Source organism: Monodon monoceros, unplaced genomic scaffold (genome assembly GCF_005190385.1).
Source record: "Monodon monoceros isolate NGI ecotype Baffin Bay Population unplaced genomic scaffold, NGI_Narwhal_1 Super_Scaffold_11, whole genome shotgun sequence".
Classification (NCBI taxonomy): domain Eukaryota; kingdom Metazoa; phylum Chordata; class Mammalia; order Artiodactyla; family Monodontidae; genus Monodon; species Monodon monoceros.
In genome coordinates this window covers 95,942,523-95,965,454 of record NW_021703767.1, presented here as the reverse complement: position 1 = coordinate 95,965,454, position 22,932 = coordinate 95,942,523, and the positions used below count along the sequence as shown (strand labels likewise).

At 39.7% G+C, this 22,932-nt stretch overlaps 1 protein-coding gene across 1 annotated transcript in view; it reads left to right on the top strand.

Moving 5' to 3' along the window:
* Nucleotides 1–13,174: 13,174 nt before the first annotated feature.
* The window catches only part of SAMD7 (sterile alpha motif domain containing 7), a 16,378-nt gene continuing 6,620 nt past the window's right edge, over nucleotides 13,175–22,932 (top strand). Inside the window, exons 1-5 of the mRNA XM_029213906.1 lie at nucleotides 13,175–13,275; nucleotides 15,028–15,152; nucleotides 18,925–19,003; nucleotides 20,116–20,744; nucleotides 21,763–21,884. Of these exons, the coding sequence (XP_029069739.1) occupies nucleotides 13,175–13,275; nucleotides 15,028–15,152; nucleotides 18,925–19,003; nucleotides 20,116–20,744; nucleotides 21,763–21,884 (1,056 nt within the window). The remainder of the gene's footprint in view (nucleotides 13,276–15,027; nucleotides 15,153–18,924; nucleotides 19,004–20,115; nucleotides 20,745–21,762; nucleotides 21,885–22,932) is intronic.

Here is a 22,932-nt window from a genome sequence, read left to right as displayed (position 1 = left end):
GCACAAGAGCTCAACATTTTATGAAGTTATAAGAGCACAGTAACTGTAGTTCTCATTTTTCATGGTCATTTTTTGTTGGAAATACTTTTATTATTTAGAGAAATGCAAATAATTTGGGGGGATCGAATTCCATTACAATTAATATCCACATAACAAAAATGTGTTCAATTCCAGAAGTGTTTGTGGTATGGTCAAGTAATCTAGATTCAAATTCCCTGGAGGAGTTTTTATCCTGTGTTCTTGGTACCAAAGAAAGTATCACCATCAACAAACAAGTGCAATTGTTTTAATGATCCTTTTAAATTAATTTTCCTGTTTGAAGATGAAATGCCATTTCTTTCTGTTTCCTAGACTACTTTCTTTCCTATACCTTGGCAGTTATTTTTCATGCTTGTTCTTATGCTATATCAGTAGTGAAGAGGGAGGAACAGGGGACTCATGTAGCAAAAAACAAGGGTCTTTTGATAAAAAAAAAAAAGTCATAGATTATAAGCCAGAAGCAAGAACCATGTTTCCAGCATACAATTCTCATCGTGTTTGGCATTTTATGGCCATTAAAAATCACTATTTAAGGTCAAATGATATTTTTAAGGTACTTTGCAATGCAGGAAATAATATTTTAGTATTATTTTTATTTTCAGAGTTCATGGCTTTCTAAATCTTAGTAAGGTTTTATGTAATAAGATAATAAGTAATCTTATTTTTGAATGGGAATATTAAGGAAAGTGAGACTTTCTAAAATTAGGGTAATTGGGACTTCCCTGGTGGTCCAGTGGTTAAGACTTCGCCTTCCAGTGCAGGGGGTACAGGTTTGATCCCTGGTCGGGGAGCTAAGATCCCACATGCCTTGCGGCCAAAAAACCAAAACATAAAACAGAAGCAATATTGTAACAAATTCCATAAAGACTTTAAAAATTGTCCACATCAAAAAAAATCTTTAAAAAAATAAAATAAAATTAGGGAAATTAAGGAAAATAACAATTAAAACTAGTATTGAAAGAAACAAAAACCTCTGCTGATTGTCTTATCTTACCATTTCCAAACTGTTGTCCACTTGTATGATATACACGAGCAAGAGGTGAACCAAAGCTCACTGACTGAATGAAATTGCCATTATAAAAATAATATACTTTATTTATATGAGTATATGCAAATTGATGGAAAATGTTTATTTCCAACTCAGTTATTTCCAGAAGCAAATACTTTCATTTATTCAAAGCTTATTATACAGTATTCTGTTAATTGTTAGAAGCATTATAAAGTAGCACATAACAATTTCAGAAGAACATATCTAATGCTATCTTTTTCTTTTTTTAAATTTGGCTGTGCCAGGTCTTCGTTTTGGCACGTGGGATCTTTAGCTGTGGCATGTGGGATCTTAGTTGCGGCATGCGTGTGGTATCTAGTTTCCCGACCAGGGATCGATTGAACCCAGGCCCCCTGCATTGGGAGCGTGGAGTCTACCCACTGGACCACCAGGGAAGTCCCAAGTCTCCATATTTTTAACAAAGAATCACAATCTTATTAAGCTAGAGGTTCCAGTTTTTTACAAACTCAGTAGATTTGAAGTTTTCACAATTTCCTTAGATCATGAAATAATCACTATAGAAGTTCTGGGCAAAGAAAGGGAAGAACAGATGAAGAAGGAATATTTCCTATTCTTTCTTTATAAGTCTTTTGTTTACATGGAAAAAGTGTCCTTGAAATTAATCGTATTACATTCTGTTTCTATACTTAGATGCTTATCTTACAGAAAAAGATCTCTCAGCACTACAGGAGGAAATAATTTCAAGTGCATGGTGGATCAGAAGTGTGTCAGTATCAAAACAAGTGAGGTTATAAAATAGTTCTAAAGCAATCTTTATTTTTCAGTGTATCCTCACCACAATTAGATAAGTCACTGACAGTAAGTCAGTAAGAACTTTAGTAATAAACAAAACCTGAAAGCTAACTTTATATTTTTTTAAATAGGTGGAGGTGATACAAAAATGTGAAGCTGTAAAGCCAGCAGCCACTTATGACCCTTCAGCAGCAGAGTCATGAGGCTCGTGGGCACAGGAATGGAACGTGTGTGAGAACTCCCATCACCAAAGAGGCTGGGGTGGTCTGGCTTTGAGTCCCACACTTCCTTTTTTTCATCTACTTAGTTGAGACTTTTATCCTTAAAACTAGACTTTGTGGAGAGAGAATGGATAACTTAATTCCAGATCATCTCTTTTGGTTAGCATAACAAGAGCCAGGACTGGAGGACCTGCTCACGGTTGTATATCAGGAAAGTCCCAGCAAGGCAGGAAGAGAGTGGCCTAGCTTTTGATTCTGGGAGCACCCAGAGCACTCTAGGGTCCAGGAGAGGAGAACAGTGTTAGATGAGTAGAGGGGAAGCTAAGCACAGAAGCACGCTTGCCACACATCTCGTGTGGTTTCCTGGAAGAAGACTTTCCAGCAAGGTGCCCTGGAACAACCTCGGAGTGCCAAGAGGCCAGGCAGAGAGAGAGGCTGAGTTAGCTTTCCTGAGGAACCCAGCGTGGTGTGGAAGGAGGTGCCTGCATCCCCTTAGGCAACATTAGAGTAGCAGAGGCTCTGCCTGAGAAGCTTGTTAGGGTGGGTCACCAATGCCAGGGCAAAAATAACTCTGTGGTCAAGGGCTATAGCGAGGGCCACCTAAGCCAGGGAAGGGACAGCCAAACATCAGGGGCTCTGCTGTGTCAGATGTTGAGTCAGCAGGTGGGGACTCTGGGTGAGCAGACCATAGGATGGTGTCCACATGGGAAGCCAACAGAGCCTCCAGCCTGAAGCGGCATCAGGAGAACCAAAGGGCAGTATGTGGCCCCTCAGTACTCTCCAAGATCCCTCCCCCAACTCCTCCACCACAAGGACACTGCAAGCTGTCCACTCCCGGACTCCCATGCCATCTCAAAGAAGAAAAAAAGAAAAAATCAGAAGGAGACCATTGAACTTGGAAGAGACTAAGCTACCGGAAAAAAAGAATTATAAAAGGTAACTCCATATTGAAACAAGCACAGCTATTACACTGTTAGACAGGTGCTTATGCCTTGGTTGGGAACCTAATTACCCTTTAGGAAGTTGCATGAATAGAAGCAAAGCATTTATAAGTTCCCACTGAACAAAGTATAAACAAGCCTTTCAGGGACAAGCTCTTCTAATTTTTAAAAAATATTTATTTGTTTTAGGCTGCGTTGGGTCTTTGTTGCTGCATGCGGGCTTTCTCTTGTTGCGGCGAGCAGGGGCTACTCTTCGTTGTGGCGCGAGGGCTTCTCATTGCGGTGGCTTCTCTTGTTGTGGAGCACAGGCTCTAGGCTTGGGGGCTTCAGTAGTTGTGGCACACGGGCTCAGTAGTTATGGCTTGAGGGCTCTAGAGCGCAGGCTCAGTAGTTGTGGAGCACGGGCTTAGTTGCTCCATGGCCTGAGGGATCTTCCCGGACCAGGGCTTGAACCCGTGTCCCCTGCACTGGCAGGCAGATTCTTAACCATTGCGCCACCGGGGAAGTCCCTCTTCTAATTTTAAGACTACCAGAGTGATGAAAATCTATTGTTGGCAGAAACTTCAAAATATGCATATGATACAATAAGAAAACACTTTAGTAAAGAAATCAAGGCAAAAGGAAAATAATGTTAGGAAAAACAAGATGAAGCCGTAGATAATTTCTAGTTTTAAAATGCATGCTTAAAAGCAGGCCACAAATTTGGCCCTGAGTTTCCTAGCAGTTAATGCAAAAAAATAAATCACGTTACATGATTCTTGAGATTTGGTTTTGGCCGGATTTCTCAGGGAAAAACTCAATTATTCCTAGTACTGTGGGCTGAGAAAATTGTCTCCCGTGGATCCTCAACAGAGGACTTCATGTCATGTAGTTTTCTAATACAATGGCTAATGCTCAGCGGGAGCTATCCAGGTAATTTTTCTATTTTGTCACCTTCACATCTCAGAAAAACGCTATGAGGCCCTTCCGAGATAAGGAAACTGAAGCTCAGAGAAGTTTAATACCTTGGCCAGGTCATACAGTTCATACACGGTGGGCCTGGGACTTGACTGGGTCTGTTAGTTAGTCATTTTAAGTCCCTGTTGTTGATGACTGCTTCATGAACAATCACCCTAAAATGCAATCAATACGTCCCATGTGGTATTTTTTATAATGACCTCAATATCCAATGCTAAAAATGTGTGTCAACAAAGCAGCAAGTTATCGTCACACTAGAAGCCGAAAGCATTACTTGTAACTCAACTGTAATTTTTTCATACTGTATTTTTTTTTTTAAAGAAGATGTTGGGGGCAGGAGTTTATTAATTAATTAATTTTTACTGTGTTGGGTCTTCGTTTCTGTGCGAGGGCTTTCTCTAGTTGTAGCAAGCAGGGGCCACTCTTCATCGCGGTGCACGGGCCTCTCACTATCACGGCCTCTCTTGTTGCGGAGCACAGGCTCCAGATGCGCAGGCTCAGTAGTTGTGGCTCACGGGCCTAGTTGCTCCGTGGCATGTGGGATCCTCCCAGACCAGGGCTCGAACCCGTGTCCCCTGCATTAGCCGGCAGATTCTCAACCACTGCACCACCAGGGAAGCCCTTTCATACTGTATTCTTATTTCGTACTTTCCACCAGTAAAATTGTTAGAAATAGAAAAATATGGATATTCTTTTTCAAGGTTTCAACTGTTTCTTTAGTAAATAGAACAGGTCTATTTCAAAATTCCATATTTTCTCTTTTATATGGATCATAGCTCTCACACAGATTATGAAAAGTTTCTTTCACTGTCTATAGGAATTAAAGTACAGTTGTCAATTCTAGAAGCTTCTTCCTTAAATATACTGCCATCTTTTGTTTAATTTTGCAGCTCTGTGGAAAATAACTTTTTTTTTTCCTACTTGCAAAAGGAACTTTTCCACTCAAAATCTGTTGGAAATATAAAATAGTTCTATTTCTATCAAAGAAAACCTTATTACTTATACGCAGAGTATTTTACTTTTGTGTTAAATTGAAGAGTGGCATTAACTGAATGCCCACAAAGCATCTTAAAGGCTAAGGAAGGATTAAAGTAAAGGCTAAACTCTGAGACAGGTTTATGTACACTGTGGTGCACTTTCCTGGGGCTTAACGTCTTTTCTCCTATCTGTAGAGGATATAGAGGGCAGCGTTTCTGTCATGAAATAGGACTAATCAACTTAGTTGAATTCGTATTTAAGGCAAGGTGAATTAATTAAGACAGTCTGACACAGTTGTCCGATGTGTTTTTCAGCCTGCATTCAGAGAAGCTTCTGCAATTGAAAGACAGAAAGTCTTTGGATGGTTCTTCTTTGAGCAATGTCTAAACCAAGAGGTCTTCACAGTGGATGTAAGTACACAAATCTACACGTTGATTAGTCCAAACTGAGGCTAGTTACTTTCAGAAAACATGTTTGCACATAAAAATAAAGGGAAAATTTTATCTTAAAAGGAATACGGTTCTGTATGGGTCTAATGAAAAATGAAGATGTAAGGAAATATTCTTGCATTATTCTTGTGTAAATACCATCAACAGCATTCCTCCCTAAACTACTGGGCATACTATAAAACATGATACTGGGCTTCCCTGGTGACGCAGTGGTTGAGAGTCCGCCTGCCGATGCAGGGGACACGGGTTCGTGCCCCGGTCCGGGAAGATCCCACATGCTGCGGAGCGGCTGGGCCTGTGAGCCATGGCCGCTGAGCCTGCGTGTCCGGAGCCTGTGCTCCGCAATGGGAGAGGCCACAACAGTGAGAGGCCCGCGTACCGCAAAGAAAACAAACAAACAAACAAACATGATACACTTGGGAAAAATAAATATGTATAAAGAAATACTTAGATTTATCTATAAATTTTATTGGCTTCATTACTAACAGTATGTTAGCTAATAAATTCTTATTTGGCTGAAGTTACTAAAGAGTAAAGATTTATTTGACGGTAAAGTAAAGATTTATTTGCCAAATAAATAAGTAAATACTGCCTTGCTTTAGTTTGTTTTTTTAAGTAAAAGGAAGTTTATTTGAAATAGTCATTTCAAAGTTGTTATATAAAGTTATTAAGTGTTTCATTATCTTTAAATAGATTAAGTACCTGCTTCTCTGTGTTACAGCTATACATTTACTCCCCATTCTTACTTTAATGGCCTCCCATTATGCAGATAACTGTATGCAAAAAAATTGTCACGAGGTATGGACCATGAAATGACAGAGTAGAAAATTTGGGGGAAAAAAATTGAGGAACAGTCAATGATAATCATGAAAAAAATCTCATTTTAATATTTCTTCACTCTTTCTTTAAAAAGATCTAAGTGAAATATCTAAAATTCGGTTCAATTGAGCACTGCTAGAATTTCACTTTAGTCTATGTACAGATTTATATATAATGGGTTTTGCTTCGCAATCTTTGGAAGAAAGTGAACACAATGTATACAAACTGTGGTAGCGCTTAAATTATGTTGATTTCAAGAAGAAAAGAAATTACATAATTTCTACTTGCTTATTGATGACAGAGGCTTATCCCTTTTCATTATAATACTTGCAAATAGACCTAGAACTTTTCATTTCAAGAAGACATGGGTGGATCTGACGACAATGAGCTTCCACAGTGAAAAGAAATAGGAGGTGAGGGAAGCACGTGCAAGCCATCTGTCATCAACAACACTTTCTAGGGAATGTGCATTTAGATGCATTTAGAAGAGTGCTGAAGCATGTGCCTTCAGTAAAAGTGAAATATATTTTAGGGCCACTACCAAGTGCTTCAGTATTAACTGTCTTTGTTGTCAATACTACTTGCCACTATAGTGCTAATTCGTTTATAATGTGCTTGTATAACAGGGAGAGTGCTTATTGTTATTTAAAACCAAAATTAAGTCTAGCTGCCTTCTAAAGTGAGAGGTTAGTGGTATAATTCAAACAAGTAGAAATCTCTAAACTCCCCTACCCTCAGCAAAGATGGAGTTGGGGAGGAAGATATGAAGAGACCAGAGTCAAAGGCCCACTGAGGAAAGGCTAAGAGCGGACTCAGGGAGAGGGGCTAGAGTGGTCTCTGCAAAATAAAGTGGGAAGAATTGCTTTAGAGTTATTGGGGCAGCAGCTGAGAGAAGGTTTCAAAAAAAAAAAAAAAAGAAAAGAGCAAGAAGCCAGAGCCTGCATTGTCAAAATTGCCCAAAGGACTGTTTCACAATGGAAAAGTCTGATGTTCAATTTTAAGATGTATTTGACACACACGCTCCCCAATCGGCCAAGACCTTGGTAAAGTCAGCTACACACACGCGTTACCTTGTGTTAGTGGTTTTATATGGATATCGAGGGAAGTGGACTGCGTTCTGCGTCAGTGTAGAGCAGAGAGGAGGGAAGAGCTTAAGGGAGTAGACTGGGAGGCCCACAGTGGCGTAAACTCAGAACCCGAGCACCCACGATGAAATCCCCAGGATTGGACAGAGCCTTGTAGAAGATGTGGGATAGGGGCTGAAGGTGATATCAGCTGCTCAGATTTTAAGGAGTAATGTCACTTGTCCTGTTATAAATGACCATGCTGCACATTTGGGTTGAAGGTATTTTAAATGTAACTATTTCTTCCACTTGAGATAAGTGCTCGGATAATTTTAGGATTCCCGTGTAATCTTCTCAGGAAATACATGTATCTACAATTAGAAACAGTCAAATATTTTATGCCAGTTATGCACCTAGTCTTACCTTAAACTTTATTTCAATTAACAAATGTATTTTGAATATCAATACAATTATTTTTATTTTATACAATTAACATATAATTATTTTTTAAAACTTTTTTCTTATAGGATATAAAAATAGACTTTTTTCATGCTTCTAACTATAGCAATGAAAACCTGCCGTGATGTCTCTTCTCACAGCTAGTTTTTCTGCTAAAAGTATTTGATCATGAAATGCTTTGGGGCAGCTCTCTTGGCCTTCCGAATTTAAAAAAAGATTTCCCATTTATTATTTTACACCACTGAAAATATACTTAAGGACAAGTGAATTACACTTCAGCATTAACGTGCTTTTCAGCACTCACATTAATACAGGATACTTAGAACAGTGAATACGTGAAGCTACTAAGGATTGTTTTATAACTTAAAAACCTTTAAGAATATCTCCCTCTAGTTTTAAGAATTTATTTTTCTCAGAATTATAGAAATATTTAATTCTATTGATCTACCTTTCAAATGTAAAAACTTACCAAATACAGCAGTTATTTAAAAATTTATCTTAATGAATATAATCCCAGAATTCATGCAGCATACGTGCAGTAAGTATTCTATATGTAATTGCTTAAATTCAGGGTTGGCCAAACTCAAATTGTATTGACTTTAATGAATGGTCATAGTAAAGCCATGTAAAGAAATGTAATGGAATTGGCACCTGGCTGCGATGCATAAGGCAGGCAAACGTTCTCCATAGTAGCAGTCAGTACTCAGTAAGTATCTGCTGATTCGGCAACGGCTTTGTTTCATGGTTCGGCAAGTTCATGGAGTTCATGTCTTCCTACTATTGCCCTAATCAGTTGAGACAGAATTAGCACTAGCTAAATCTTCTGTGTGCTGCCTGGAAGGGTTTGTTGAGGGTAAGAGTCTGAAGACAGAGATTAAGGAGTCTTCATCCTCCTAAAGTGCTGGGCATCCAGGATCAGAGCCCTAGGTCAAAGAAATCCAGCCTGAATGCAAACCTAAGCACCAGTGCATTCCTGCATTGGGGATCACCAGACACGCTCTGCATTCAGAACGGATATCCCAGTCTATGCTTTGACTCAGGAGCATTTCATGTGCCACAGCAAAGTGACCTTGGTTCAAAAATTGTCTACATGTTTCTAAACATGTAGAAGAGGATACCCTGAAAATGTGAACGTTAATGTTTAAAGACTCATGGGTTGATCCATGACTGAGGAACTCCAAAATGGTGAGTTTGTAGAAATATACATTTGGAGCTTCAAGTATTTATCTACCTATCTGGTAAAGTGAAAGGTCTGATCAACCCCAGAGTACTTCCTTGGAAGTGTCTGATTATATTTGCTTTAAAATATAATTTGGTTTAGGGCAGTGAAACTATTCTGTATGAGACTGTAATGGTGGGTACATGTCATTATACATTTGTCAAAACCCAAAGAATGTACAACAGAAAGAGTGAACCAACCCTAAGGGAACCCGTGGCCTTTCAGTAATAGTGAGGTGTCAGTGTAGGTTCATCATTGTAACAAATGTAAGACTCTGGTGCAGGATGTTGTTAGTGGGGAGGCTATGCTTGTGTGTGGGAGAGGTATATGTGAATTCTTTGTACTGTCTACTCAATTTTGCTGTGAACATAAAATTGCTCCTAAAAATAGTCTATTAAAAAAAAAAGAAGAACAGTATGGAGGTTCCTTAAAAAACTAAAAGTAGAACTACCATATGGCCCAGCAATCCCACTACTGGGCATATACCCTGAGAAAACCATAATTCAAAAAGAGTCATGTACCACAATGTTCATTGCAGCTCTATTTACAATAGCCAGGACATGGAAGCAACCTAAGTGTGCATCAACAGATGACTGGATAAAGGAAGATTTGGCACATATATACAATGGAATATTACTCAGCCATAAAAAGAAATGAAATTGAGTTATTTGTAGTGAGGTGGATGGACCTAGAGACTGTCATACAGAGTGAAGTAAGTCAGAAAGAGAAAAACAAATACCGTATGCTAACACATATGTATGGAATCTAAAAAAAAAAAATGTTCTGAAGAACCTAGGGGCAGGACAGGAATAAAGACACAGATGTAGAGACTGGACTTGAGGACACGGGGAGGGGGAAGGGTAAGCTGGGACGAAGTGAGAGAGTGGCATGGACTTATATATACTACCAAATGTAAAATAGATAGCTAGTGGGAAGCAAGCACATAGCACAGGGAGATCAGCTCGGTGCTTTGTGACCGACCACCTAGAGGGGTGGGTTAGGGAGGGGATATGGGGACATATGTATATGTATAGCTGATTCACTTTGTTATAAAGCAGAAACTAACACACCATTGTAAAGCAATTATACTCCAATAAAGATGTTAAAATATATATATATGTATATATATAATTATAAAATATACGTATATAAAATTTGGGACATTCAAAAGATAACAGGCACAACATTAAAAATTGCCTTCCTCCATTCAGGCTGCTATAACAGAATACTATAATCTGGGTGGCTTATAAACAGAAATTAATTTCTCACAATTCTGGAGGCAGGGAAGTTCAAGGTCAGTGTCTGGTGAGGACTTGCTTCCTGGTTCATAGATGGCCTTCGTCTCACTGTGTCCTATGTGGAGGAAAGGCTGAGGGAGCTCTCTGCTGTCTCTATTCTAAGAGTACTAATTCCATACATGAGGGCTCCACACTCATGACCTAAATCACCTCCAAAACGCCCCACCTCCAAATACCATCGCTTTGGGGATTAGGTTTCAACATACGAATTTTGAGGGGAGACAGTCTATAGCACAGGGCTATAATTTTTTTTTAAGAAAATTTGGGCACTAATAGATGTCGTGGTAAGTAAATAAGCACTTCCTCACAGGTGTAAAGATGAAAAGAAACTAGGGAAGCCAGGTGGAGCCCAGAACTGTAACATTCAGGTGTGGTAGGTGCCAATGACTCATTGTCCTTCCCAGGGACCTTCATGACATAGGGACATTTCTGTAGACTTGGGAATAATTTACATTTTAGGAAAAAATTTGGTAGACTGATTAAAAATAATAAATTACCATGTCAGAAGTATAACAAAATTTTATAGATTACATTCAATTTCCCTGGCATTGCAAAAAGAAAGAAAGTCAGATTCAAGCACCATGGAATCCAGGACAGGTATGGTACCAAGGAGGGCTTTAATGGTAAATTAGATGAGACTTGTCTCCGAAGCCTCACTTCTTCAACTCCATTGGCTCAATAGCCTTAAGTCCCCCACTCATTTCACTGAACACATGAATAACAGTGAAAAAAATCCAGCTGTGTTGTTGCAGACAATGGACCCTACAGAGCCTCGTAGAAATATGCCTATGCCTGGCAAACCTGGTGGTCCAGAAGAAAGGCATTTGTGTCCATTAGTGGAATGACATTAGAAAGTAATCACGTGGCCTCAACAGTTCTTGCTGCCTTACCCATACCCCCTTTCTGAGTTCACCTGCAACCATAGAGGTCATTTCCCATCTCAAGCACGTGCATTTCTCTGCTTCAGACTGAAGGCTTTCTCCGGCACTGTAGGAGCTTGTTGGATCTAGCTCCGGCATAACCCAGATGCAAGGGAGAATGTTGCCCTCCACCAGTGGCTGACAGAAATCAGTGGGTAAATGGCCAGCTCTGTGTCTTTCACTGGGACAATTATGAGGTGTGCACTACAAGTTTTCTTAGAGGGTCCCCAGAAGGTTGTCCATAGTGGTAACTCACAGATTAGCTCACCCCTTATTGGCTTTTTTCCCTTCCTGGTCTCACCCACTCCCTCATGTGGGCTTCCTGGGATTACCTCCCAAATAAATTACCTTCATTCAAGTCCTTGTCTCAGGCCTGCTTTGGAGGAATCCCAAAGTAAGATAGTCTCATCCACTTTTGGTGAGTAATCTCCATGGCACTTCCCTATGGTGACATGTGAAGTAGCGGGGTGGTCAGCCTCTAGGCAATGCTTGCTCTGGAGGGATTCTGCACTCCTCTTCTTCCTTCTCCTTCCTCCAGATTTGTTTCAGGCATCACATAAAATGCAAGATGAGCACTATATGTCACAGCTTCAAAGTTTCTACCTCTCTCATAGGTAAGTTCAAACTTCTACCAGAGACTGTCAATTCATGACACAAATCAAAGTTCAACAGTATTTCAAAAGGAAACCCCACGTTGTGTCCCACACTGTTCTGTTGTGTAATGGACGAGGTGAAACAAGGTGGCTGTGCACCAAATCTCAGGTGCGGAGGACCCGAGGTTCTAAGCCAAGGATCAGTGTCCTCACCGGAGATGCAAGCCCACAGCTGACACACCTGGCCTGAGTTCTTTCTTGGCATCTCACCCTGGCTGGCAGGCATCTGGCAAATAATTTTATCCTGATTCTGACTGGTCACTACTCTGAGGCCACTATCAGGGAAGAAATTATATTGACCTCACAGAAATAGTGAAAAGAAATCCACATTCAAAACTTGAAAAAAATGTATATGAATGGTGAAAGCCAATGCTAGGTGACCTGTGGACTTGAATTTCGAAGTTGATCCGTAGGTTTAGGCCTGGAAAAGAAGCTAAAGAAGTGACTGCTTATTTAAATACCATTGTATTTCTAGTTTTGGAACCGTATGAATGTATTAACTCTTTTAAAAATTACATCAAATATGCACAGGAGAAAGAAAAAAACATCACTACGTTGAAAAGCAGAACATTTTCTTCCTGATTTCCTTTTTTTTTCAAACATAGTTGTAGTTATCTCAGTTTTTTTTAAAGTAACTATTGAGGATGAAGAAGCTAAAGTGACCTGTTTGACGAACACTCATTTAATATTTAAAATTATTCAAAAGATGTTAATAATTAATAAGAAAATATAAGACAAAATTTTACCCCTTTTATAATGGTCCCTTTTTCTGATCACTAGGTTCTAGATAAAGTTATGAATGCTTGTGTTTATGTATGTTTGGATATAACTTGGTCACTTGTTCTAATTAGACACATGCAGTCAGCCTGTATTCACTTTAATTAGATGTATTTTGGGCCATTAGGAAGATTTTCCTCCTCTTTTCTGTTTTAATCTTATCAACTAAATGGGAATATTTTTCCAAAAATTTAAAAATATGGGAGCATACATGCATTTGTACTTCTGGAAATATAAACATCAAAATAAGTTGTAATAAAAGAAGATGGTATTTCTGGAATCTTGCAAAACTGGTTTAATTTTATTAGTGTTGCTTGTAGTGTGGTATGGTATTACCTGTGGACTCTCCAACAAATTCCAAAGGCACATGGAGTTCTACAGTTGTATCTGGGTACTTAACGATGGAGGGGTTTTTGTGTAACTGAAATCTTGCTGTAGTTAGTCTTCCCAAGTGTTGGGAAAATACAAAAGGTGTTCATCGTGTTCAAGAAGAATTCAAATAGTTCACAAAAAGTAGAGGTATTTGTTGACATATCTATCTGGTTTTTTTTAGAACTCCGTCAGTGGCGAGAGATATTGATGATAAATCCAATGATGGCCGTGAACCCTTTATTGACAGCATCAGGGCATCAGAGCATTCCACTGGTTCCCTCACCATTTGAACCTCCAAGTGTGGATAGGTATTTCTCTTCAATACGACATTCCAGTCAAAGGAGAAAATGGATATTATTAAGGTTTCAAATGCTGTTAATCCCAGTGTTGTTTTATTGTCTAATGTTATTTCAGGGAACTGTGGTGCAATAAATCTGCCAGCCACATCTTCAACAAACTTCTCATCACTTCCCCTTTGAGGCCTGCTTGACGTCCTCACTCAGCAAATAGCTAAGGAGCACTTTCTATGTGACAGGCATTGCATAGGTGCAAACATGGATGTAGTCTGCTAGGGCTGTGGTAGCAAAATACCACAGACTGGGTGGCTTAATTTTATTTCTCACAGTTCTGGAGGCTGAAAGTCCTAGATCAAGGTACTGGCAGGTTTTGTTTCTCCTGAGGCTTCTCTCCTTGGCTTGGCTGCCTTTTTCTCTGTGTCTTCACGTGCTTTTTTCTCTGTGTGCAAGCACTTCTGGTGTCTCTTCCTCTTCTTATAAGAACACCAGTCCTACTGGGGCGCCACCCTTAGGACTTCATTTAACTTTAATTACCCCCTTAAAGGCCCTGGCTCCAAAGACAGTCGCCTGGTGGGGCAGGGGTTAGGAACACAATTCAGTCCATAACAATTGGGTATCCTGGATTTCCTGTGATAGAGCAACTCTTTCTTTGCAATAAAAGTGAAGTTATCAGTATTTTGGTTGTACACTCTGGCAGTTTCCTGTCTTCCCTTCTTTTGAATATACTGATACAGTCTGACATTCCGAGGAGAAAGAAAAATTCAGTATTTGTGCTTGTTCATGGAGCACGAACAAAAGAGTTGGACTTCTAGAGACCACTGAAGTTTGGAGAAATAAATTGTCCACCCAGGTAGTCGCTGATCCCAGATGGCAAAACTCAAGCCACAGTATGTTTATCCAATGAGGAAAGAATGTTGTGGTCAAGAATGGAAAATCAGACATTGGTACTGATTTGATTGGATCTTTTTTTTCCCCTGACATCCCTAAAACTTCCCTTTCCTGCTTTCTCTGTTGTGTTGGCAGCTGAGTTAATCCTTCCTTAGTAGAGCCCTTCCTCCTAAGCTTTCTCATCATATTTCTACTTAAGCCAATAGAGACTGCAGGACTTTTATACTTCATTTTGGGAAGAGATGATAGAATCCCATATGGCAATAAAAAAAAACTCACTGTCTATGCAATGGAAATTTTGTACAATTCCATTTTCATTTTACCTAATTTGTATCTTTTTTTTTTTTTTTAACATCTTTATTGGGGGTATAATTGCTTTACAATGGTGTGTTAGTTTCTGCTTTATAACAAAGTGAATCAGTTATACATATACATATGTGGCCATATCTCTTCCCTCTTGCGTCTCCCTCCCTGCCACCCTCTCTATCCCACCCCTCCAGGCGGTCACAAAGCACCGAGCTGATCTCCCTGTGCTATGCGGCTGCTTCCCACTAGCTATCTACCTTACGTTTGGTAGTGTATATATGTCCATGCCTCTCTCTTGCTTTGTCACAGCTCACCCTTCCCCCTCCCCATATCCTCAAGTCCGTTCTCCAGTAGGTCTGTGTCTTTATTCCTGTCTTACCCCTAGGTTCTTCATGACATTTTTTTTCTTAAATTCCATATATATGTGTTAGCATACAGTATTTGTTTTTCTCTTTCTGACTTACTTCACTCTGTATGACAGACTCTAGGTCTATCCACCTCATTAGAAATAGCTCAATTTCGTTTCTTTTTATGGCTGAGTAATATCCTAATTTGTATCTTTTTCCCTAGAGATTTATTGCCTCCCACTGTAGCTCCAACTGACCCAAGACAGTTTTGTGTTCCTTCCCAATTTGGATTCTCTGCTCTACCAAATGCAAATATGCCGAACGTGCTGTCCAGTCATGTCTACTCAGGTATGAGCAACAGATGGCTCTCGTCTGTGGAGCCACTGTGAACTGGATTGCTGCATTAAGCTTGCCATCAAATTTACTGCCAAATTTTAGAGGCAAAACTGTATGGTGATTATACTTGTAGTTTCTGTAATTACTACCTAGGTTTAAATCATGGTTCCACCACTGTGTAACCAAGTGTAAGTCGCTTAACTCCTCCAACCATCAATTTACTGATGAATAACATGAAAATCTGCAATTACTACCTGTCTTATCTTACAGGCAGGAAATGATGAGGTCATGAGGAGATGAGGTCTGAGAGTTAAAGGCCCTGGGGCAGTTTACATATGGCCTGATAGGTCATAGTGAGGACCTGCCTTTTATTCTGGGGAAGAGGGAAAGCTTTTGAGGAGTTTGAGCAAAGGAGTGACATGGTCTGACTTACATTTTACCAGGATCACTCTGGCTGCTGTGTTGGGGACAAACTTGATAGGATTAAAGTTCTGGAGTTAAACTGATGGGAGTTAATGGGCTATTAGAATAGTCAAAAGATTATGATGGATTGGCCCTGCGTGATGGCAGTAGGAATGGTAAGAAGTGGCTGGATTCTGTAAATACTTTGAAGGTAGAAACAACAAGATGTTCTCAGAGTTTAGATATGAGATGTAAAAAGAGGAGAGGTGTTAAGGATGACATCAGAAATTTTGGCTGAGAAATGGGAAAGGTGGAGTTGCTCTTCACTGAGTTGAGGAAGACCATGCAAGCAAGAGTTCTTGGGGCGGGAGGGATATCATAGGCATTTGAGATGCCTAATAGACAATCGATGGGGGGATGTCTGGAAGGCAGCTGAAGTCCAGGGAGGACTTCTGGAGACAACCTGGAGATATAATTTTGGAAGTCATCGGGATATATGAGACTAGATGAGATCATCCATAGAGTGGGTTAAAAGGATGAGTTAGAAGTTAAAATGATGATCCCTGGGACATACCAACAGGGTCTAGAAGATAAACGGAGATATAGAAAAAGCAACCACTGAGGTGGGAGGAAACCCAGGAGAGGACGGAGGCCTGGAAACCAAGGGAAGAAAGTGTTTTAAGGAAAGAGTGAGCAACTGTGTCAAGTGTGCCACTCAAAGGCCAAGTAAGATGAGGACCAAGAATACATGATTAGATATAGCTTTGTGGAGGTCATTGATGATCTCGATAAGAGCAATTTCAGCAGAGTGGTGTCAGTAAAAACATGAGTGTAGGGGCTCAAGAGGGAATAAGATTGAAGATCAGATTGATGCATCTTATCTCCCCCAAACTATATTCAGTGAGTTTCTGTTTGTCCCTGCTCTCCAATTCCAACAACTCTTAATACTGAGTTAGCCGAAAAGTTCATTCGAGTTTTCCATGTTACAGGAAAACCCAAATGAACTTTTTGACCAACCCACTAGATATGAACAATGTGAGTGAAAAGCCTGAGACAGAAAGAAATAAGATTGGCGCCAGGGCCAGTGAAGACACTGGCCTGCCTGGACTTAAGCATGTTGTCTGCCGCAGTGCATGTGGATCCACTTCGATGAGATTGAGCAGGGGCCAGGTCTGAAACTAGACACACCCACTGGAGTGTGACAGGCCCATCAGCTGAACCTGGATGGTAGCCCCATCTGGCAGCAAGAACCAGGTTAAATCTATAGCCCGAAGTTACAGGCAGCAATTAAGCAGACCAGTGAAATAGCTGCATTGCTGACTCAGAAAGAGCTTCTTACTGATGAAGAATCCAGAAACTGCCAATAGTTGGATACAAACAGGCAGGTTGACAACCTGTCCCAGGAACAGAGGTCAGTCTCCCACCTCAAGGCTGACGTGTAAGAGAGTAAGCAAGGGCAAGGTAGGGCCTCAGTCCTATAGAAACCGAGCCACTAAGTAAGTTAGCAAAATAGGGATTAAGACAGGGATCTGTTTCAAAATTTGGGATGTTAGGTAGGGAGTGAATTATTACAACAGGACTAGCACTAAGTTTGATGTCAACTATTTGGGAAAGAGAAAGAAACTTGAAATAGGTTTGATGAGTCCACATTTCATAGGGTGCTAAAATCCAGGTAATGAGAATTGTGCCCTCTACACTGATCTTCTCACATGGACATTCTCTGCATCCTTGGGCATTACCCCATGGGTTGGCAGTCTTATGCATGCCAGCTGTCTCAAGGAGAATATCTCAAAGGCCCTGAACTATAAAAATATAGAGGTTTAGATTCAGAAGGATTTTTAGAGGCCCTGTCATCTAACCTCTGAATTTTACAACTGAGAGAGAATCTCGTAAAAATAGATACAGTATGGTGTATTTCAAGATAGGTTATTATTAATAGGAGTTTAACGAGCTCTGCTAGCTTGGTACAAGGGAAGTATAAAAACAGTTCTAGCCTTCATGATACTTGCCCTCTTGTTGGGGAGAACAGATTTACACATGTAAAACTATCATTGAACAAAACTGTAATAAGTATAATTTGTGCATCTGTTATTGTTACAGTGTGGTCTGTAGACCTATGCTGGTCTGAGAAGTGTTTGTACAAATAAATGCATAAACAGAGAGTAAGGCTTAGAAACTTTCACAGCAACCTGACAGGGTAATTTTATGTCTGTTAATCTAATCGTTTTAAATTGTGCTTGTACTTGTTCTTGCTTTCATTTCAATTTTCTAAAATGTCATTTTATGTATTTTTTGAAAGTATTGGTCCATGATGGGTTGGAAATTTTAAAAGAAAAAAATAGTCCTTCACCAAGGGATGGTTTGAGAAGCACCAGCATAGACTCTAAGTGCATTAGGAGTCCAGAAAAAGAAAAAATCAATAAAAGCATGAAGTTACCAGGCAAGAATAGAGCCTTGAATTCTGACGATGCTGTCATTACCTTAAGACATATTGGAAGGTTGACACAGAATGTAATTGCTGTTCAACTCCATTGAAATTGTTTTGTAAAAAGTATTTTCCTCAGCTACACCCAAAAGTCCACGTAGAGAGCTTCATATTTTATCCACTTAAAACACTGTATTTGGGGCTTCCCTGGTGGCGCAGTGGTTGAGAGTCCACCTGCTGATGCAGGGGACACGGGTTCGTGCCCCGGTCTGGGAGGATCCCACATGCCGCGGAGCGGCTGGGCCCGTGAGCCATGGCCGTTGAGCCTGCGTGTCCGGAGCCTGTGCTCCGCAACCGGAGAGGCCACAACAGTGAGAGGCCCACATACCGCAAAAAAAACAAAAACAAAAAAAACCCACTGTATTATTTCCAGGGATTTCAGTGCATAAAGAAGCACTTAGTTACTTTTTTTTTTAAGGTCAGCTAATTCTTTTTTTCCAAAAAAAAATTTTCAGTATTTACTGAAAAAGCAAGCGATCAAGAGATCCACAGTTAATTTCATCTTTTTCCTTTTGAAGTATGGTAGGGAAACATTGCCAGTCATGAGACCCATACTTAAAGAAAAAAAAGTATCTGGGGAATTCCCTGGCAGTCCAGTGGTTTGAACTCGGTGCTTTCACTGCCAGGGCCCTGGGGTCAATCCCTGGTCAGGGAAATAAGATCCCACAAGCCACAAGGCACAGCCATAAAAAAGAAAAAAATTATCTGGTGTTATCATGCCATCACCAAAGTGACTCCAAGATTCTGAACAGCCATGAACTGATACCATTTCCAACACTGTGGTCAGTTGGTGGTTTTTTGCAGATACTGTTTTAAATCATTATATTTTCTTTCATTATTTTCAAGTGGATATTGTTAATTTGTTTGTGGGGTGGGATGGTGGTTTTCTTGTTTAAGGTTGGGGCATTTTGCCACCTGAATCCATAAAGGCAATGGCTAGAAGGAATGAAATGATTCAAAGGCAGCATACTGCCAGGTAATGTAACAATGTTGTTTTATTTTCTATTCATTCACTTGTTTGTTTATTCATTTGTTATATATATACTTTTCTATATATTCATTCATTTATTGTATTTGTGTATTGTTTTTGTATATATTGTTATATTTGTGTATATGTATTCACTGATTTTATATATATATATATATACACATACACACACACACACACACACACTGATTACTTTCAAAAAGTATTCCAGGAATATTACAAAAAGAAACATATACAAACATGTACACAGGTTGTTTAAGGATAAAAACAAGATTAGAAATTACACAGTGACGCTAAGTCTACAGATCACAGTAGCTTGTCAATGTCTCATAATTAAAATGCCTAGCTGTGATTCCTTTGAAATTCATACTGGCATTTCTGTCTTAAATGACTTCAGTTCTGCTCAAAGACAGGAGCCAAGCTTGCCAATCCCACTTCAAACTATGCCATTAGAGCCCAGACAGCCCCCTGTCAACCTAAAAGTGGCCTTCAACAGCCAGGAGAAACACGCAGCAGTGATGACTCGGTTATTGCTGTGGGCAAGAGAAAGCATCAGTCAGCTTTTTCATTGCTGAACATTAAGGGGTCCAGGTGATGACCAATAAGCAAAGTAAAGTAAGCAAAAATACCACCAAGTCTTCCCCCCTTCTCCCTTCCCCAACCCTTACCACTGGCATTAATTTTAACAGTTGAGACTTCTGTGTTTCTTGAGTCTCACTAAAATTGTACTGTAAGGTTTAAAAACTTCTTCCCAAAACTTTAATTTCTTTGAGGATTAATCTCTGGCAAGAAACTAATGCTGTGCTGCATTCTCCCCATCCCTGCTAAGATTGTCACATCCATTAGAGACAATGCTCTAAAGACTGGCCTTAAACTTCCATTGTGAGATTCAGCCAAACCCTTCACCTGTGATCTTACTCCAAACTCTCCTTCCCAGTGGCTCTCTGGGGGATTCGTGTTTACACCTAACAGACTTCAGATAAGTAGCATAAGGACTCAAAAGAAAAGCAGAGGTGCTACAATAGGGAAGGCAGAGGGCCATTAAAATGATATTTCTAATGGTTTTCTTGGGTTTATAAAATATATTGTTCTGTTTTTAGGATGGAAATGGAAATGCATGCCATTTACCAACAAAGGAGAATAGAAAAAGTTAATTCCAAGGGACTAGCAGGCCTAGGGATACCGTTCCTTTATGGCTTCAGTATCCCAGCTGGCCCAGCCACCGACCATGGCAGGAGCATGCTCCCTGCCAGTGACCTGCATGCTCACAGAAGCGCCCTGAGAAACTTTCAGGGAAACCCCATGCTAGTGGCAACTGGTCCACACTTTCTAGAGAGCTGGGGGCAGAAATGTCGTCGTCTCAGGAGAGGTACAGGAAATCAGAAAGTTCTAGACAGTGACACCGAGAGTTCTAGAAGTGGAGTAGAAGAAAAGCTCCTAGGCCAAACCCGTGCAATTCCCTGTGAAGAGAATGAGTATGCAAAAGACCCAGAAACAGACACTCTCAACAATCACAAGTTGGGTGAAACCAAAGAAAAGCCATCTACAGCTCTTGCCCACACCTTTGGAGAGCTGGAGCGTGGCCATGGAAAACCCTGGGGAGCTCATGGCACTCCCCTGGAAGAAAAGGCCTGGGACAATGGGAAGGAGAAGGCTTCAGAGCAGGTTTTGGCAGCCTGTGGTGAAAAGAATGAGGTTTACCCGCCAGTTCCTCGACCATCTCTGCCAGGTAGGTGTCCAGGGGCTAATCCGCATGAACCGCAGGTCATCAAGTCCCTGAAGTTATTACATGGTGAGCTGTAACCACTGTGTTTCTTTTTATCCTCCTTTTTCTTGATCCTACTTAGAATTACCTCCTCTTGAAAAATTTATTACATTAGTTCCAATCAGCCATAACAGTGCAATGTATCTCTGTTTATATATTTGCTATATAGAGAATTTTCAGCAAAGGCTAGGAAGGTAAATATGAGGAAGGATGGGAAAGCCTACCAGAATTTTTAATTAACATTTTAATTTAATCTTTAATTTAATCTAATCTCTTCAACACAAAACAGAGGGGCTTCTTGCTTAAAAGTATGAATTCAATCTCTCCTGTATTTAAATGTAGAAAAAATAAACAATTAAACAGAAGCTCTTTCAGTGCTCACTACTGCTATGATACTCTCTAACCTAAAAGTATTAACACACTACCCCCTGCCCCAAAAAGACATACTGAATAGTTTTCAAGAACTTCTTTAGATAAAAAATAGTTTAAAACTGGAACTTCTTTAGATAAAAATATTTTAAAACACAGGGATTTGGATATGTGTAATCTAGCCACCATACCGACTGCTTCCCTGACAAAATATTAATTTGCCATTTTGATGAAGATGTAGCTAAATTCTCACATGGCTTAGAGAGCATGATAAATCATGTAACATCATAGAACATGGTAGTATTAATCTGGAGAATGAAATCCACAGGGTATTTCTATTGGAACCTGAGAGAAGCTGGAACTTTGTTTTTATTTATGATAAGGTTGTCATTAAAGATCCTTTAGAGGAAGAAAAGAAAGGAGGTAGCTAAGCTTTTTTAGAAATCATCTCTCAGTAACTCTATCTTTTAAGGGGGTTACGTGTAGATCTATGTAAAGGGACTGCTCTGTGGTAATAGAACATGAGGAAATGAATGTAACTATACAAGAAACTGTACTCTTAGCTTCCCCCGTTTCCCTTTTCCCACAAAATAATTTTCTTTCTGTTTTAAAGGAACACATGTGCTTCTTACAATCAAGGAAAATCTATCTTTGGATGAAGATATTCAGAAATGGACCGTGAATGACGTGTACAACTTCATTAGTGGCCTTCCAGGTTGTTCAGACTATGCTCAGGTGATGCAACATTTAAGTATTTTCTTAAAAGTTAAACACTTTGAAATATACTTCCTTCATAATGAGTTCTGTTGAACTTGATTTTGACCCCAGAGAGCATTCCTAATAATCTCTCCCTTTGTATGTCATTGGCTCCCCTGGAACAGAAGTCTCTGATTGGTGGAGCTTGGGTCATGTGCCCACCCCAGCCTCAGGGGAGTCTGGGAAAGCCAGTGTCTGGCGTTAGTTTCTGTCCCATCAAGGCTCCTGAGATGTGGAATTCTCCCAGAATTAGGAGGTTCAGAGGCCAAACATCCAAGAAGAATGAGAGGTATCTACTATATTCCCTGCTCATCCATTTAGCAAACATTTGGAGGCATGTACTTCTGTATCAGAAGTTTTAGGCTACTCATCGTACGTAACAGAAATATATACTTTATTCTAAAAAGGACAAGAAGGAAATACATCTGAAAAGTTGGAAATTAACTTTTAAAATTCCATTTTTATTCTGGGGCAATATATAAAAACGCCTACACACATAATTTAATCTGGTAGATAAATACCATTTTTTAAATTATAATGAACTATCAGGACAGTTGAAAAGTAAAACTAGCCTCACTTATATGGGAAAATTGGAGATAAAAATGGTGGGTTGCCAAGTTTTTGAAGTTTATGTCAGTGCTACATTTTCATGCATATAATTTACTTTTTCAAGTGATTTAATAACATAATTCCAAGCAACAGTGTGCCTACTAAATCTGGTATAACTATCTTTGGTTTATATTTTAAAGTAAAAGAGAGCAAGAAAAGGACATTATGATTTAACTACATCATAAGTAACTGATGTTAGTGATAACTTTTTTCAGATCTCATTTTGTGATATTTTCTTCAGTGTAATGCTGTTAATTTTTTAAATTTTTCATTTCTTTCTTTCTTCCTTCCTTTCTCTCTTTCTTTCTTTCCTTCCTTCCTTCCTTCTTCCTTCCTTCCTTCCTTCCTTCCTTCCTTCCTTTTTGCTTTCTTTCTTTCTTTCTTTCTTTCTTTCTTTCTTTCTTTCTTTCTTTCTTTC